Source organism: Hypanus sabinus, chromosome 7 (genome assembly GCF_030144855.1).
Source record: "Hypanus sabinus isolate sHypSab1 chromosome 7, sHypSab1.hap1, whole genome shotgun sequence".
NCBI classification, from domain to species: Eukaryota; Metazoa; Chordata; class Chondrichthyes; order Myliobatiformes; family Dasyatidae; genus Hypanus; species Hypanus sabinus.
Window position 1 is genome coordinate 51,208,713 of NC_082712.1, and position 16,653 is coordinate 51,225,365.

Consider the following 16,653-nt stretch of genomic DNA (forward strand, 5'->3'; position numbering starts at 1 on the left):
ATCAAATAGGATCTTCTTTATTTATCTCAAGAGAGAGCTGAGATGTTAATAATTGTCCAAACCATGGCATTTCTGAAGTCCAGTAAAGCAATAGAGAAGGGCATAGATTTCAGTATGTGTGCAAGGATAGGCAGTGGAAAGGGCATAATTACAGTCAGCTGGATGGATTGAAATATGTCTATTTTAATGCCAGAAGTGTCAGGAACAAGGGTGAGGAACTTCAAGCAAGGATCAGTACATGGAACTACAGTTTGGCCATTACAGACTCTTGACTGTTCCAAGAGCAGGAATGGGTCTGGATGTTCTGGGGTTTAAATGTATCAGAAGGAACAGGGAGAGAAGTAAAGGGAAGAGTGTGTGGCATTGCTAATCAGGGATAGTATCACAGCTGTAGGTAAGCAGGACATCTGGAGGTATTGTCTACTGAGTCAATGTGGGTAGAAGTCAGAAACAGGAAGGGATTATTTACTTTGTTGGAAGTATTCAACAGGCCTCAAAGGTAGGTTTTTGACAGAGAGTGGTGGTGTGTGTGGAACATGCTGTCAAGGATGGTGGTAGAGGCAGATACATTTAGGGACATTTAAGAGATTATTAGATCGGTACATGGATGAAAGAAAAATTATGGGCTATATGGGAGGGAAAAGTTAGATTGTTTACAGAATAGGTTAAACGATCAACACAATATTGTAGGGCCTGTGCTATGCATCTGTATGAGAATTTTTATTCTATGTAGATGAAACTGATTGTATCAATAATCTTTCAGAGCTAATGTTCTGTCCATTAGTTTTCAGTTGGCAACGATCATTTGGAATATCTCAGACCTGTCAACTGTAAATTTCCTGATTGTCTACAGAATTAAAGAATAGTAGTTAACATACCACACATACATTTTAATGTATCAATGTAATGATAGAGGAAGCATGGATAATGTTTATTTCTGTAAAATACATATTCAAGAAGAAATAGGACAAATAAATTCCTATCAAATATTTTAAGCTGGAAATCTAGGAATTGTTTCCACAGAAAACCAATATTCATTTTCTTATAAATTAAGTTATCACCATGGATTCAAAGTAGCCTAGACCTTCTTCTGGCTACAAACAGAGCTTTAATGTCTCAGCTATTCATTACTTGGAAACATATCAACTTGCATCCTTTAATGAAATAACCTTTATTAAAAAAAGTACTTTTCATAATTAATTTAACAATTCTTTGCAAATTATTGTTGAATATTCTTTCCCCAGTTTACATATCTAGTAGAGTTTCAATTTAATTTGGCTATCCAGCCATTAAATATTATATTAAATAGTTACAACCAACGCCTCTGCATTCAGTTAATAAAAGCATATTAAAACAATGTTTTGTATCAACAGGAACTGGCATGTTAGTACTTACATAATTCCTCCTTAACACCCACCCAAATCAGCTGCCTAGTTTCTATGCCGAATCTGAACTAAACAATCTCTTCATTTTTAGTGAGAAACTTTGTGATTAGCCACTTGTCTATCCCGAGCCTACACAATACTTTAGGTAGTAATTAGTGCAAATTCATTATTTTGCACAATGGGTTAGAAAGCATGAAAGAAGAATTTACATTCTTCTTTGATAAACTTAATTCACAAAAATAACACAGGCCTAATTGGGAGTTCACTGGGAAATACTTCCTGACACAAGTTTCAACAAATTTACACAAAGCTAGGACAATTAAAACATTTCAAAATTGACATCCACTCATTATTGATTGTCTCACTTCAAGGCCCCAAGCAGTCCTTCCAGGTGAGGGAACACTTATCCTGCGAATCTGTTGGGGTTATCTATTGTATCCAGTGATCCCAATATGGTCTCCTCTACATTGGTGAGACCTGACATAAATTGGGGGACCATTTATTGAGCACCTCCGTTTCATCTGCCAAAAGTAGAATTTCCCATTGGATAATCATTTTAATTCCTATCCCCATTCCCATCCTGATATGTCAGTCCATGGCCTCTTTGTCTGCCATGATGAGGCCCTTCTTAGGCTGAAGGACCAGGGCCTTATATTTCATCCAGGTAGCCTTCAATCTGATAGCATAAACATCACTTTCTCCATTTGGTAATTTTTTCTCTTTTTTTCATTTCCCCTCTCCCTTTCTTCTTCTTCCATTCCCCACCCTGGCCTCTACTCCTTCTCCTCACCTGCTTATCACCTCCCCCTGGTGTCCCTCCCTTTCTCCCATGGTACAATCTCGTCTCCTATTAGATTCCTTATTTTTGAGCTTTTTACCTTTTCCACCGATATGACTTTACTTATCACTTTTAGCTTGCCCTCCTTCCCTTCCTCACTCCATTTTATTTTGGTGTCTTCCTCCTTCCTTTTCAGTCCTGATGAAGGGCCTCAGCACAGAATGTCCACTGTTCATTAATCTTCCGAGACAATGCTTGACCTGTTGAGTTCCTCTGGCATTTTGTGTGTGAAGCAGAAGTAAGTCATTTTTCACCACAAAACTCTCAGTCAAAAGGATAATCACTAAGCTGTTGGTAATTTCAACTCCCCATTTTGTCCATTCCCAACAAACTTTCACCTCTAGGCATTTCAGGTATTTTTTTGCCTCTGCTTTAAAAATATTCAAAGACTCTGCCTCCACTGAGGAACAAAGTTCCTGACAATCCTCTGGAAAAAAATGCATTATCTTACATGGGCAACATTTAGATGTTAAAAGTTCCTGGTACCTGATTTTTTTTTTCACAAGAGGAAACATACTTTCCATATTTACACTCTTGGGATAGCTTAGTTGATCCTAACAGATATCTCGGTTTGTATTTAAAGGTTAACTCCAAAATGATAATAACATAATGGGCAATAGTTCTAAGCAATGACTCCTATCTCAATTAAACTGTTACAGATTGAGAAGTAAGAAAGTTCAGATGAGATATTGTTGCCTAGGTTCTTTTGGATGAAGAATTATGATGAACATTTATTTAAAGTGGATTAAAATTGAGTTCTGATCCATCAGTGCAGAAGAACCATATTTAGAATTAAGGATTCTGTACTGAACCAAGCCAACTGCAACAGTTTCATAGTTGACTTTGCCTTTGGCTGAGGAAGGCTAAGTAGAAATAGTCTTGATTCCCACATGCGACTGAAAGAAGATCACAGCTGGGAGCTTAACATCCAAAGATACATATCGTGTCAAAAGGTCACGCTGGTGGGAAGAGGGGGTGTGAAGTCTCTGCTGGTTTAAAAATGAACTGAATGAAATTCGAGAATGTTAGGAGGCAGAAGTGAATGTATTTATTACAATGCAGAAAGTGCTTGGTAGGTCTGCGGTAGATGAATTATCTGCACCAGATAGAATAAGAACATAAGACCATAAGGCATAGGAGCAGAAGTGGGCCATTTGGCCCATCAAGTCTGCTCTGCCATTCAATCATGGGCTGATACATTCTTCCAGTCATCCCCAATCCCCTGCTTTCAACCTATACCCTTTGATGCCCTGGCTAATGAAGAACCTACCTATCACTGCCTTGGCCTCCACAGCCACTCATGGCAACAAACTCCACACCTTCTGACTAAAGTAATTTCTCCACATCTCTGTTCTCAATGGACGTCCTTCAATCCTGAAGTTGTGCCCTCTTATCCTAGACTCCCCTACCATGGGAAATAACTTTGCTATATCTAATCTGTTCAAGCATTTGGAATGTATCTATCAGATCTCCCCTCATTCTCCTGAACTCCAGGGAATACAGCCCAAGGGCTGCCAGATGTTCCTCATACAGTAACTCTTTCATTCCTGGAATCATTATTCTTTTGAATCTTCTCTGAACCTTCTCCAGGGTCAGTATATCCTTTCTAAAATAAGGAGCCCAGAACTGCACACAATACTCCAAGTGTGGTCTCACGAGTGCCTTATAAAGCCTCAACATCACATCCCTGCTCTTATATTCTATACCTCTAGAAATGAATGCCAACATTGCATTCGCCTTCTTCACAACTGACTGAACCTGGAGTTAACCTTTAGGGTATCTTGCACAAGGACTCACAAGTCCCATTGCATCTCTGCATTTTGAATTCTCTCCCCCTCAAAGTATAGTCTACCTGTTTATTTCTTCCATCAAAGTGCATGACTGTACGCCTTCCAACATTATACTTCATTTGCCACTTCTTTAATCATTCCCCTAAACTATCTAAGTCTCTCTACAAGCTCTCTGTTTCCTCAACACTACCCACTCCTCCACCTATCTTTGTACCATTGGCAAAGTTAGCCATAAATCCATTAATCCCATAGACCAAATCATTGACATACATCATAAAAGCAACGGTTCCAACACCAACCCTGTGGAACCCCACTGGTTACTGGCAGCCAGCCACAATAGGATATCTTTATTCCCACTCCCTGTTTTCTGCTGAACAGCCAATGCTCCACCTCTGCTAGTAACTTACCTGTAATTCCATGGGCTTTTATCTTGCTAAGCTGCTTCATGTGGGGCAACTTGTCAACGGCTTCTGAATACACTTCAGTGTTCTGAAAGAGGCAGCTGAAGAAATCAGGGAGGCATTAGTAATGACCTTTCAAGAATCACTAGATCCTGGAATGTTTCTGGCAGACTGGAAAATTGCAAATGTCACTCCAGAGTGGACGTGGAAAGGACATTCCAAATAGGTACATGATGATACAGACTTAGAATAGGAAAAAAAAGTACCTTTAGAACAGAGATGACAAGTTATTTCATTAGTGTATTAGTGAAATTTATTGCCACAGTTAGCTGTGGAGAACAAGTCATTGGGCATATTTAAAGCAGAGGTTGATAGGTTCATGAATAGTAAAGATGTTAGAGGTTATAGGCAGAAAACAGGAGACTGGGGTTGAGAGGGGATATGAAAATAGGTCAGTCATGTTGGAATGATGGAGTGGACTTGATGGGCTAAATGACCCAATTCTGCTCCTATATTTTGTGGACTCATGTGGCTTTGGTGCAATGGCCTTCTGTTGCTCCAAGTAACGTGGTCATTACTGCATTGCAAACATTGCACAATAATCAAAATAGTCTGGGAACACTCTCATGAACGTGTACATAAATATTACCAATGGTCATTGGAAAGCCTATGTGGTCAGGGTTTTAAAAATCAAGCAGCAGCAAACCAATGTTTATTTTGAGAATGGAGGCATGAAAGACTGCGGATGCTGGAAATCTGGATCAAGGCACAAAGGAGTTGAAGGGACTCGATGGGTCAGGAGGCACCGATGAACTGAAATTGGTAGTTGACATTTCATATCGAAACCCTTCATAAAGTATTCTGCTTACTCTCATATTTGAAGGCATATTTTACTCATTTCTACCTCATTTAAAATAAGCCGGAAAATAAAATCCACTCAGTGGTGTCATTCATGTGCTCTTTCCTCCTGATTTCACTCCATAATGTGAAATAGAATAACACACACATAAATGTTGTTTATTCCTTCCCTGTTCCCCGCCTTGTTCACTGTTATACTGACTGCTATTCCCTGAACAATTCCACTTAAACATGTTGTAAATTTTCAAGACAAGTCTTTTCTCAAACATTCTAAGCCTATCTCTGATCCTTTCTTCCTCCAGTACCAGACACAACCAGGTTGGGGAGATAAATCAAGACAGTGAGCTACCAGCCAAAGAAACTAATCAGTCACAAACACAAGGAAGGAGATATAGCTAGAGCAGGGGTGGGCAAACTTTTTGACTTGTGGGCCACAAAGGGTTCTAAAATTTGACAGGGGGGCCGGACCAGGAGCAGATGGACGGAGTGTTTTGGTAATACACCTCATAAGAGAAAATAAAATATCATGGGATATGTAGAAAACATGTGCTTTAATTTCAATTGAAAATGAACAAATGCATTACAACAAAATATCTGTCTTTGAAGTCCCATGGTATTTAGCTATTTATTGAAATGACTTTTGAAACACTGAAAATTAAATGAATAAAATACAGCTTTTTTAATAGTAACAGTTATTATTTTAAAGCACTGAAAATTCTGTTATCCTTCAAGATATTATCATCATCACTCTCCTCCTGACTGTCTTTATTTCAAAAACGGTAGGAGATGCAGGTCTACTTGTCCTGCTCCTTCTTATTCAATTGTCCCCTGTGCCAAAACTCAACAACGACCAGCATAAGGACAGAACAGTGACAGCGCGCCAGTATGCAGAGCGCGTTATTTGATCTGGAGCGCATTTTTTTATTTTGAGAGTGTACGTGCACCTGTGCACTACTCATGTCCATCACTTAACAGAAATGACATGTAACATGTAAGGCTTATTGAAAAAAATATTTTCAAATGCATTTTTTAAATAACACAACGAAGAAACTTATTTTTAATTTCAGTGGGAACAGTGTTGTTGGTCTCCCTTTTTAGCCAGCGCATCAAAGTCTGGATTTAGTTTTGTTGTGGCGATTCTCAGGATGGATCTGAGGTGTTGGTCAGTTAACTTGGATCTGTGGCTGGCTTTGTTGATGTTTATGACGCTGAACGCCTGTTCACACAAATAGGTCGAGCCGAACAACGCCAGCATCTTCTGTGCCGTCCTCCGGAGGTTTGGAAACACCTCTTTACCAAGTGAAGCATAAAAGTCATTCAGTTTAAGAGAGATGAACTTCTCTTTTAAGACGGGGTCAGACTAAAGGTCGATCAGTTCCAGCTGTAGCTCCTCTGGTGCTGTTTCAGGATCTTGTGACAGGGGACAGGCCACCAACTGAAGTGACGTCAATTTTTTCAAGATCAGAAAAGTGACGGCAGAATTCTCTGTGCAGCGCATCCAGTGACTCGCTGTATTTTTTCACATTTGCGCCGGCCTCTTCCAGCGTGGCTAGTGTGGGAAAATGAGTGAATAACTTATTTGAAATTTGCCTGGAGAAAAAAGCCAGCTTGGATTTAAAGGCTTTCACGTTTGTGTACATGTTATGCACAAACTGATCCTTCCCCTGTAGCTTCACGTTCAGTTCATTCATGTGTGAAAATATATCCACAGCAAACGCAAAGTCACAAAGCCAGCTCTTGTTGCTCAGCTCAGGAAATTCGCCGGCCTTCCTCAGTAACTCCAAAAATGCATCGATCTCCTCTTTGAGCTCCCATACTCGTTGAAACACTTTGTCCAAACTTAACCAGCGGACACGGGAGTGATAAAGTAGGTCCTGGTGATCCGCATCAGTTTCCTCCAGGAACGTGATGAACTGACAGTGCTGAAGTCCCCTTGCACGTATAAAGTTGACAAGTTTTACGACAGGATTCACAACATGATTCAGCTGTAATACCGATTTACATAGAGATTCCTGGTGGATGATGCAGTGAAGGAAAATAACATTCTGGTCAGGAATTTCATCTGTCACTTTATTCTGTATTCTCCTCAGCAGGCCGACATTTTTCCCTGTCAAATTAGGAGATCCATCTGTGGTGACGTTGATAAGTTTACTCCAAGGGAGCTTCATATTTTCGATGACAGCAGACACCCGGTCATACAAGTCCTCTCCCCGTGTTTTTCCTTTCAGAGACTCCATTGTCAAAAACTCCTCCGTTATTTCAAAAGTATTGTTAATTCCTCGGATAAAAATGAGGAGCTGAGCAGTGTCTTTTACGTCGTTGCTTTCATCCAGTGCTAATGAATATAACGTGAACGACTCTGCCTTTTTATTTAAGTCGCTGGTTATATCTTCATCTATCAGTTCCACACTGCGAGTCACTGTCCTGCGTGATAAACTGATTTTTTCAAATTTGTCTTTGCTCTCCGGACACAATACACCTGCTGCATCCACCACACATTCTTTTAAAAACTCGCCTTCAGACAGAGGCTTGCTGGCCTTTGCTAATTTGAATGACAGCATAAAACTCACCTTGGTACTTGACTCATGAATGGCAGTTTGACGGTGAAAAAAATTTTGTTGAGCCTGTAAATTAGCTGCCAACCTCTGAGCATTAGCTTCCCGTTCTTTCGTTGACTGGTCGCTAGCATAGTTGGCATGTTTTGTGGCAAAGTGACGGCTGATATTATATTCTTTAAAAACCGCCACGGTCTCTTGGCATATCAGGCATACGTCAGTTGATCTGTGTTCGGTAAAAAGATATTTAGTTGTCCACTCCTTATTAAACACCCGACACTCTCTATCCACTTTTCTTTTCTTAGCTCCACTCATCTTTACAGAAGGGGTGAGAGGTCAAAGAGTAAAGCGCAAATGTGGAGTAATACGCTGCACCTCAACAAAGGTATATAGAGTGCGTCATCTATTGGGAAAACGCCAGAATTGCGGGGAAAAAACGTTAACAAGGTTTATTAATATAATTTCATCAAGTTCTGCGGGCCGGATTAAAAAGCTTAACGGGCCGCATATGGCCCCCGGGCCGTAGTTTGCCCATGCCTGAGCTAGAGTGTTACACCTTTAACAAAAAGGTGACCCAAGCTTGGGTTGTCTCTTCCCATTCGGAACAGAACATAATTATTGCATTGTCTCTCTACTTTCTGGTACTTCCATATTCATGGACTGCACATTCAACAAAGTCATGAATAAAAAAATGAGAAGAAGCCTATGTATATTTATCCATCAACTTCCTGATATTATGTGACATGTATTTAGAGCAAAATACAATGGGATGAAGCTGAAGGTAGTGTCTCTATAAGGTAGTATTCTCTTTCTTTCACTCATAGTCTCAGATGATCTCGAAAACATCAAAAATCAATTTCCCCACTGTCTGATGACTGTAACTCCCAGGATAAAGAACTTGGCGATTAACTTTATTTGTCACATGTACATCAACGCACACAGTGAAATGCGGCATTCATGTCAACAACCAACATATTCCAGGGATGTGCTGTGGGCAGCTCTTCATTGTCACCTTGCTTCTAGCACTAAAAAAACATGCTCACAACTTACTAACTCTAAACCTTACTGACTCTAAACCTTTGGAATGTGGAAGGAAACTGGAGCAACCAAATGGAACTCATATGATCACAAGAAGGATTCACAAACTCTTTACACAGTGGCATGAATTGAACCCAGGTTGTTGGTGGTGTAAATAATTACATTAGCCAGTACACTACTGTGCTGCCCTCTGCTCTACCATGTTACCTTTTACTACCCCCTACAATGCTATGCTGCCCTAATCTATTGCACATGCATAATTGGTCTTCAGAGGGGAAAAAAGGAGATAAAAAACCATCTCCTTTCTTCATCTTGGACCTCCATTCCCAGCTTTCTGTATTTTTAGGTAGATTTTCCACAGGAATTTACTGATTTAATATGATAATACCCTCCTTAGCCTGTTCAGTTAGATGAATTAGACAAATTATGGGTCAGGGATACAAAGGAAATTCTTAAACATAAATACAAAATTTGGGGAAATTACAACAATTTTCTAGATCTGCAGTGTCCAAGAATAATTTAATTACAGGTTAAGACAATATCTGTTAAATCTAAAAGACACAAATAAAGCAAAATTCTGAGTTCACAAACTGATTACAGTTTCTTCATTAATGAATCTGATCATTGTGCCCATCTTCTGTTATTCAGAAACTAGTAGTGTCAGTGTGGACGTTTATATGGTCAATGTGGAGCTGTATGAGGTAAAATCACATTACATCCTTGTAGTGGACAGAAAATGATGTTTAACTCCCACCATTGAATATCAAATATGTTTTCATGGAGATGCTTTATGCTGGCAGTATTATTTCTTAGGATTTATAGTGCCTATTGAAAGTAATCATGCCCCCCCAAGAAGTTTTCATGTTTTATCAGATCCCAGTGGATTTAATTTGGCTTCTTTGACTTTGACGAACAGAAAAGGACTATTTTGTGTCAAAGTGCAAACAGATCACTATTAATCTAAATTAATAGAGATCTAAATTAATTACAATATAAAACACAACATGATTAATTGTATAAGTATTCACACCATGAAGTCAGTATTTAGTGGACGCATCTTTGGCAGCAATTGCAACCTTGAGTCTGCGCGATAGGTCTCTATCAACTGCACATCTGGAAACTGCAACTTTTCCCCATTCTTTACAAAACTGCTCAAGCTCTGTCAGATTGTATGGGGATCATGAGTGAACAGACCTTTAAAATCCAGGCACAAATTCTCAATCGTATTGAGGACTGCACTTTGACCTGCCAACTTCAAGACATTAGCTTTGTTGTTTTTAAGCCATTCCTGAGTAGTTTTGGCTTTACTGCTGGAAAACAAATCTACGCCCAAGTCACAGTTCTCTTGCAGACCACATCAGGTTTTCCTCCAGGGTTTCCCTGTATTTTGCTGCACTCATTTTACCCCCTACCTTCACAATCCTTCCAGGGCATGCTGTCGTGAAGCATCCCCACGGTATGATGCAGCCTCCACCATGCTTCATGATGGGGATGGTGTGTTTTGGATGATGTGCAGTGTTAACGTTTGGTTTCATCAGACCATAGAACCTTACTCCATCTAACTTGAAAGACTCCCACATGCTTTCTGGCAAACTCTAGTTGAGATTTCATGTGAGTTTTTTTTCAACAGTGGTTTTCCCTTTGTCACCCTCCTATAAAGCTGCAACTGGTGAAGCACCCAGGCAACAGCTATATGCACAGTTGCTCTAATCTCAGCCACTGAAGCTTGTAACTCCTTCAGAGTTGTCATAGGTCTCTTAGTGGCCTCTCTCATTAGCCCCCTTCTTTCACTGTCACTTAGTTTTGGAGGCCAAACTGCACAACACAGATTTACAGTTGTACCATATTACTTCCATTTCTTCACGGACTTAACTGTACTCAATATTTAGTGACTTGGAAATTTTCTGGTACAAATCTTCTGACTTGTGCTTTTCAATAATCTTTTTGTGGGGTCACTTGTAGTGTTCTTTTACCTTCATAGAAACATAGAAAACCTACAGCACAATCCAGGCCCTTCGGCCCACAAAGCTGTGCTGTACACATCTTTACCTTAGATCTATCTAGGCTTTACCCACAACCCTCTATTTTTCTAAGCTCCATGTAGCCATCCAGGAGTCTCTTAAAAGACCCTATCGTTTCTGCCTCCACCACCGCCGCCGGCAGCCCATTCCATGCACTCACTAGTCTCTGCATAAAAAACTTACCCCTAGCATCTCCTCTGTACCTACTTCCAAGCGCCTTAAAACTGTGCCCTCTCATGCTAGCCATTTCAGTCCTGGGGAAAAGCCTCTGACTATCCACACGATTAATGCCTCTCATTATCTTATACACCTCTATCAGGTCACCTCTCATCCTCCGTTGCTCCAAGGAGAAAAAGTTGAGTTCACTCAACCTATTCTCATAAGGCATGCTCCCCAATCTAGGCAACATCCTTGTAAAGCAACCATATGTGTTGCTTTGACCCCAGCATGTGCAGTGTACTTTGTGTTAACATCCTTGTACATCTCCTCTGCTCCCTTTCCATGGTTTCTATGTCCTTCCTATAGTGAAGCAACCAGAATTGAGCACAATACTCCAAGAAGGGTCTGACTATGGTCCAACATAGCTGCAGCAATACCACTCGGCTCTTAAACTCAAACCCACAATTGATGAAGGCCAATGCACCATATGTCTTCTTATCTACAGAGTCAACCTGCGTAGCAGCTTTGAGTGTCCTATGGACTCAGACCCCAAGGTCCCTCTGATCCTCCACACTGCCAAGTGTCTTGTTATCAATACTATGTTCTGCCATTATATTTGACTACCAAAATAAACCACCTCACACTTACCTGAGTTGAACTCCATCTGCCATTTCTCAGCCCAGTTTTGCATCCCATCAATGTCCCGTTGTAACCTCTGACAGCCTTCCACACTATCCACAACACCCCCAACCTTCATGTCATCAGCAAATTTACTAACCATTCCCTCCACTTCCTCATCCAGGTCATTTATAAAAATCACAAAGAGTGAGTCCTATCATTTTCCATAACTATCTTAAAGATAATAGAATTGTGGTCAGACAGACAGACATACTTTATTGATCCCGAAGGAAATTTGGTTTTGTTACAGTCGCACCAACCAAGAATAGAGTCCAGTTCCGCCCCCACAACACCACTGGCCTTATGAATGAGTTTGTTGATTCTGTTGGTGTCTGCTACCCTCAGCCTGCTGCTCCAGCACACAACAGCAAACATGATTGCACTGGCCACCACAAACACATAGAACATCCTCAGCATCGTCCGGCAGATGTTAAAGGACCTCAGTCTCCTCAGGAAGTAGAGATGGCTCTGACTCTTCTTGTAAACAGCCTCTGTATTCTTTGATCACTTTGGTCATTAGAACCAAAGTGCTCCCTGACTGACACTTCACTTCCCTACCCTGCCTCAGTCCTTAGCAGGAGGCCCAGGATTGCACTCCCCCGAGTAAGGTTCTTTCTACATATGTAGAGCCTTTTCTGGAAAAATAGAATAACTCCACTATTTGACACATTTGATGGAAACATGGAGGACTGGGGCAATTTGATGAACTGCAGAATTCTCACTGTCAGTACCTATATGTGCCAAGTGCACTATCTAGGTTGATGTAATTTTCTCTGTACAAGGGGAGGAAATTGTGCTCAAAGCACCTAATATCAATGAGCTCCTGGCATATGTAGTCCAGAGAACAGAACGATAGAAGATCCGAGGAAGATGATCAGTAATGAAGAGAGAGATGGAAGAAATGGAAGTGAATTTATTCATGATACAACTCATTGAACACAGGTCTTACAAGAACATTGACAGGACTTTGAAGAATAATTTTTCATAGCTCCCACTAATTTTACATTCAGAATAGATGGTTGGTGAAAAATTTTATAAGGTTAAGGACCGGTGTTGATTGAACTAATGTCTTCTTTTGCAGTCTTTTATCTTGTCTGTCTTCTGTATTTTTTGTATAATCAATGCAAAACCAATGTGCCTGTGATACTACTGCAAACAAGCTTTTCACTGTACTTGCATCTCTCCATACTCACACGTGTGATAATAAGCTTGACTTCACTTCACTTGGTTTAAAAGGCAAAACTTTCATATCTTTTTGTTTGCTACGTAATGCCAGTGAATTGACTAATAACCAGGGAATCATGGCAGAAATGGTAAATATGAGGAATTTGGGTTCAAGGGAATATGTAGAATGACCATGAGCATGTGGAGGAATTAGAGCACGAGGTTCCCAAACCTTTTTTATGCCATGGACCAGTACCATTAAGCAAGGGGTCAAAGGACGCCAGGTTGTGAACCCCTAGCATAGAAAATGGTGGAACATTTTAGTCCAGGAAATGGACAGGGTTTAAATCCAACGAGATACTAATAGGAGTATGTCCTTCTTCACTGCCTAGTCACACAGATGCTGCATATATCTGTAGGCAACATAGTTGCCAAAACCTGGAAGGCTGAAAGTCTTGTAATATAGGTGTACGTGATTATGATTCTTATGGGCTTGTCTTTTTGTAGAGAAAGCAGAATCCTTGCACAGAGTGCTTAGATATTTCACAGAACTATGTTACATGATTTGAGAAAGCTGTCATGTCTGGCACTGTAGTTAGTTGAATGTTGCTTGCTTTCAGTGATGGAGTTTGGTTAAACATTCTCTTTATTGTTTCTTTCATATTTCAAAAGGAATCTAGAAGAACCTATGGAGAGTACATTAAGTTCAAGTGTCATTCCAGAGATTTATACAAATAAACCATGTACACACTTCAGTACATTACCAAGGCAGTATCCCATGACTTTCTAACATGACACAAAATCAATACTAACACACTCTATATTCTTAGTGCCTTTCCTGGCAATTATATCTCTCAAGCACCGTGTATTAAGTGAGATTTAACTGCATAAATTGGTTGTCATGTTTTGCACTTTGCAACAATGGTTACTCTGCCCAGATTTCTCTTCCCACTGATATTGCTTGACTAACTGAATGTTCCCAGCATTTTGTGAAACCATGCTACTACAAATCACACAGAGCAATGAAAATATGCTACATAAGAGTAGGTCACATTAGATTAAGGACTAGGGGAAGTAGTCTTAAAGTACTGGATGGAAGTAAGCAGCAAATTTTTAGGCAGAGTGGTTATGATCTAAAACTGAATGTGTTTTGGACTAATGGAAACAGTGCCAATCTTAGCTTCAAAATGGAATTGAATAGATACTTGGGGAAAATAATTAAGAGGAAAGAGCAGAGAAGTAAAACTAATTTGATTTTTGCAACAGATTTGGCATCAAATTAATAGGCAAATTGGCCTTCTGTGCTGGAACAATTTGATGATGGACCTCCAGCTATCTAAAAGCTCTGAAATTATCTCCCTAAAGCTTTATACTTTCTCTTTCCTCCTTTAAAATGTTCTTAAAAACAACACAAGCTTTTGGTCAGTTACCTTTATGAGGCTTAGCATCAAGTTTTGTATTGTTTAATAATATTTTTGTGAAGAACCTTTGGGCATTTTTTTATATTAAAGGCATTGTATAAATGGAAATTGTCACATAGAACAGGATTGCTTGTTCATCATTCTAAGAAAGCAATTCTTCAAACAATATAATCAATAACAACATTGTGAATATGAAAAAAAAATCATAAAGCACTGCATTCCATTTCTCCACCTTCTCATCCACCATCGTTTTATTCCCAAACCTCCTCAACGTCTTTTGTGAAAGCAACTGCTGTTAGCAATCTGTAAGGGTTGCCACAGATTGCTGCAGTAACATGGTGAGCAGAAAGGCTGGGTCAATTCTAAACTCTGCTGAGCTGTCAGTCTCAGCCACAAAGAGTAAGGATGAGCTGAGCAAACAACAAGCAGCTTGCTGAGGTGTGTATAGAAAAGATTGGGATAGCTGTCTGTAATTCTCTACTTTACCACATTTCTTCATGGCTTGTGAAAGCACAATCACATGTGAGGTTGACATGTGATGTAAAATAAGGTGGAGGAAAATGGACCATATCGCTGAGAAAATTATCAAAATAACATGTATAACCATCATTTTTCTTTTTTTTTTGAACTACTAAATTTGATTGGTGGAGGAATCAACCATCACTTCTTTCTCTGCCTGGAATGATTAACTATTCTCTGCCTGAAATCTTCAACAGACCTCATCTGATTTGATCACAGAAACAATTAGCAATTTATAGCTGACTCTGTAATTTAACAAATGTAACAAACCATGAGCCAGCCTCTGCTATTTATGCAACTAAATCCGCTTTCAATTGCCTGGAAACAGACTTTAGGAACTGGTTTGGACTGTCTGCTGTCAAGCAGTAAACAGCAGGAGTCAACTCTTTGATACTGGGCTCTCAGAATACAAACACAAATGGAAACTTCAAAGACTTCAAGTCCCTTTCTGTGATAGATTTATATAGAAATCATTCCACTGTTTACCTTGGATTTGTTGAGGGGCAAATGAGTTACACTGGCTTTTCTTTTGCACATAATTTTCTTCATTATCAACTTTTGTTGACATGGTAGTTTAATTTCAGTATTCTTAAAATCATTACCTTTGATGAAATAATTCAGCATAATATTTTGTTGTCCTTATAAGGATCTGCTGGCTTAGCATCAGTACTTTAATTCTATTTCCTTCATCCCTTATTTAAACTGCTGGAGGAGAATATACCCTTATAGGAAAATATACAAAATTAAGTTTTGTAATTCCGTGCTCCTGAACCTTCTACTGCTTGTCTGGTAAAACATCTTTTTTCAAATCAATACACACGCTATTTTTTTGGTTTATTTTGTCAGTGTGTTAGTTTACTATATAGTTTATCTTTACAAGGCCATGTGTTGAAAACATGACTGATGGCAGCTACGTTAGTTTTACTTTCACGTTTAACACAGGCTTTTCTTGTTTTAACTTGTGTCACACTGAGAAGATGAAATTTCATTACCCCTTCCATTGTATTTCCCAGAAATACATCACATCTGAAACACAGTAGGAAACATCCAATCTCCTTGCACCCTATTGATAAGTGCACAAGTGTGTATACCTCAAATCTTAACACTGTAACACTTCAACAACAGGAAGGGTGGTGGGGAAGAACCACTCACTCGAGCTGGATCATTAGTATTTGATCTTGTAAGCACTGTTTAAGAAGGCAAATGTTAGCAGACTTGGGCATTGATGTGTGTTGCTCTTTTTGAAGTTTATTAAAAATATCACTTCTATTAGATTAAAAATAACTACTTTTATTGGATAAACAGCTTTCCAGTTTTTATTATTGCCCCTTCTAATGTCCTGGCAGCTGAACAAGCTTCTTTGTTCCCTTCCCTAAACAAGAGCAGTCCAGATGCAGGATCTTGACCGAAAATGTCACTGCCCACTTCCCTCCAGAGAAGCTGCTTGACTCACTCCTCCCGTGCCTCGTGTATTGCTCTGGATTCCAACAACCTACAGTTATTTGTGTTTTCTACTTTGTGCCCTTCCCACTTCTGAACTTGACTCTATCCACAGATGCGATCTGACCTGTGCTTCCATTTCCATACTTCCAGCATTTTCTGTCTTTACATTTCCAGCATATGAAGCTTTTTGTTATTTTATTACTTTTATTAAAATGCTAAGTATTTTTGCTCTTCAGAGTACACATAATTTCAGTGTCTTTGATTTCTCAGTTCAGTCCTGTTTTCTGATGGACCAGCATTTTGTGAAAATTAGTCAGATACAATGAGGCAATATTAACCTAGCTACTGTTTTTGCTACAGATTGAGGTGTTAGTTCTAATCTT

General features: G+C 39.5%; 1 protein-coding gene across 1 annotated transcript; it reads right to left on the reverse strand.

Moving 5' to 3' along the window:
* Nucleotides 1-6,675: 6,675 nt before the first annotated feature.
* LOC132397468 (general transcription factor II-I repeat domain-containing protein 2A-like) lies at nucleotides 6,676-7,509 on the reverse strand. The gene has a single exon (XM_059976300.1). It carries the CDS (start codon nucleotides 7,507-7,509, stop codon nucleotides 6,676-6,678), a length of 834 nt encoding a protein of 277 aa, XP_059832283.1.
* Nucleotides 7,510-16,653: the final 9,144 nt, after the last annotated feature.

Coding starts and splice junctions, on each gene's coding strand:
- LOC132397468 (XM_059976300.1), bottom strand. CDS start 7,509: ATGGAGTCTCTGAAAGGAAAAACACGGGGAGAGGACTTGTATGACCGG.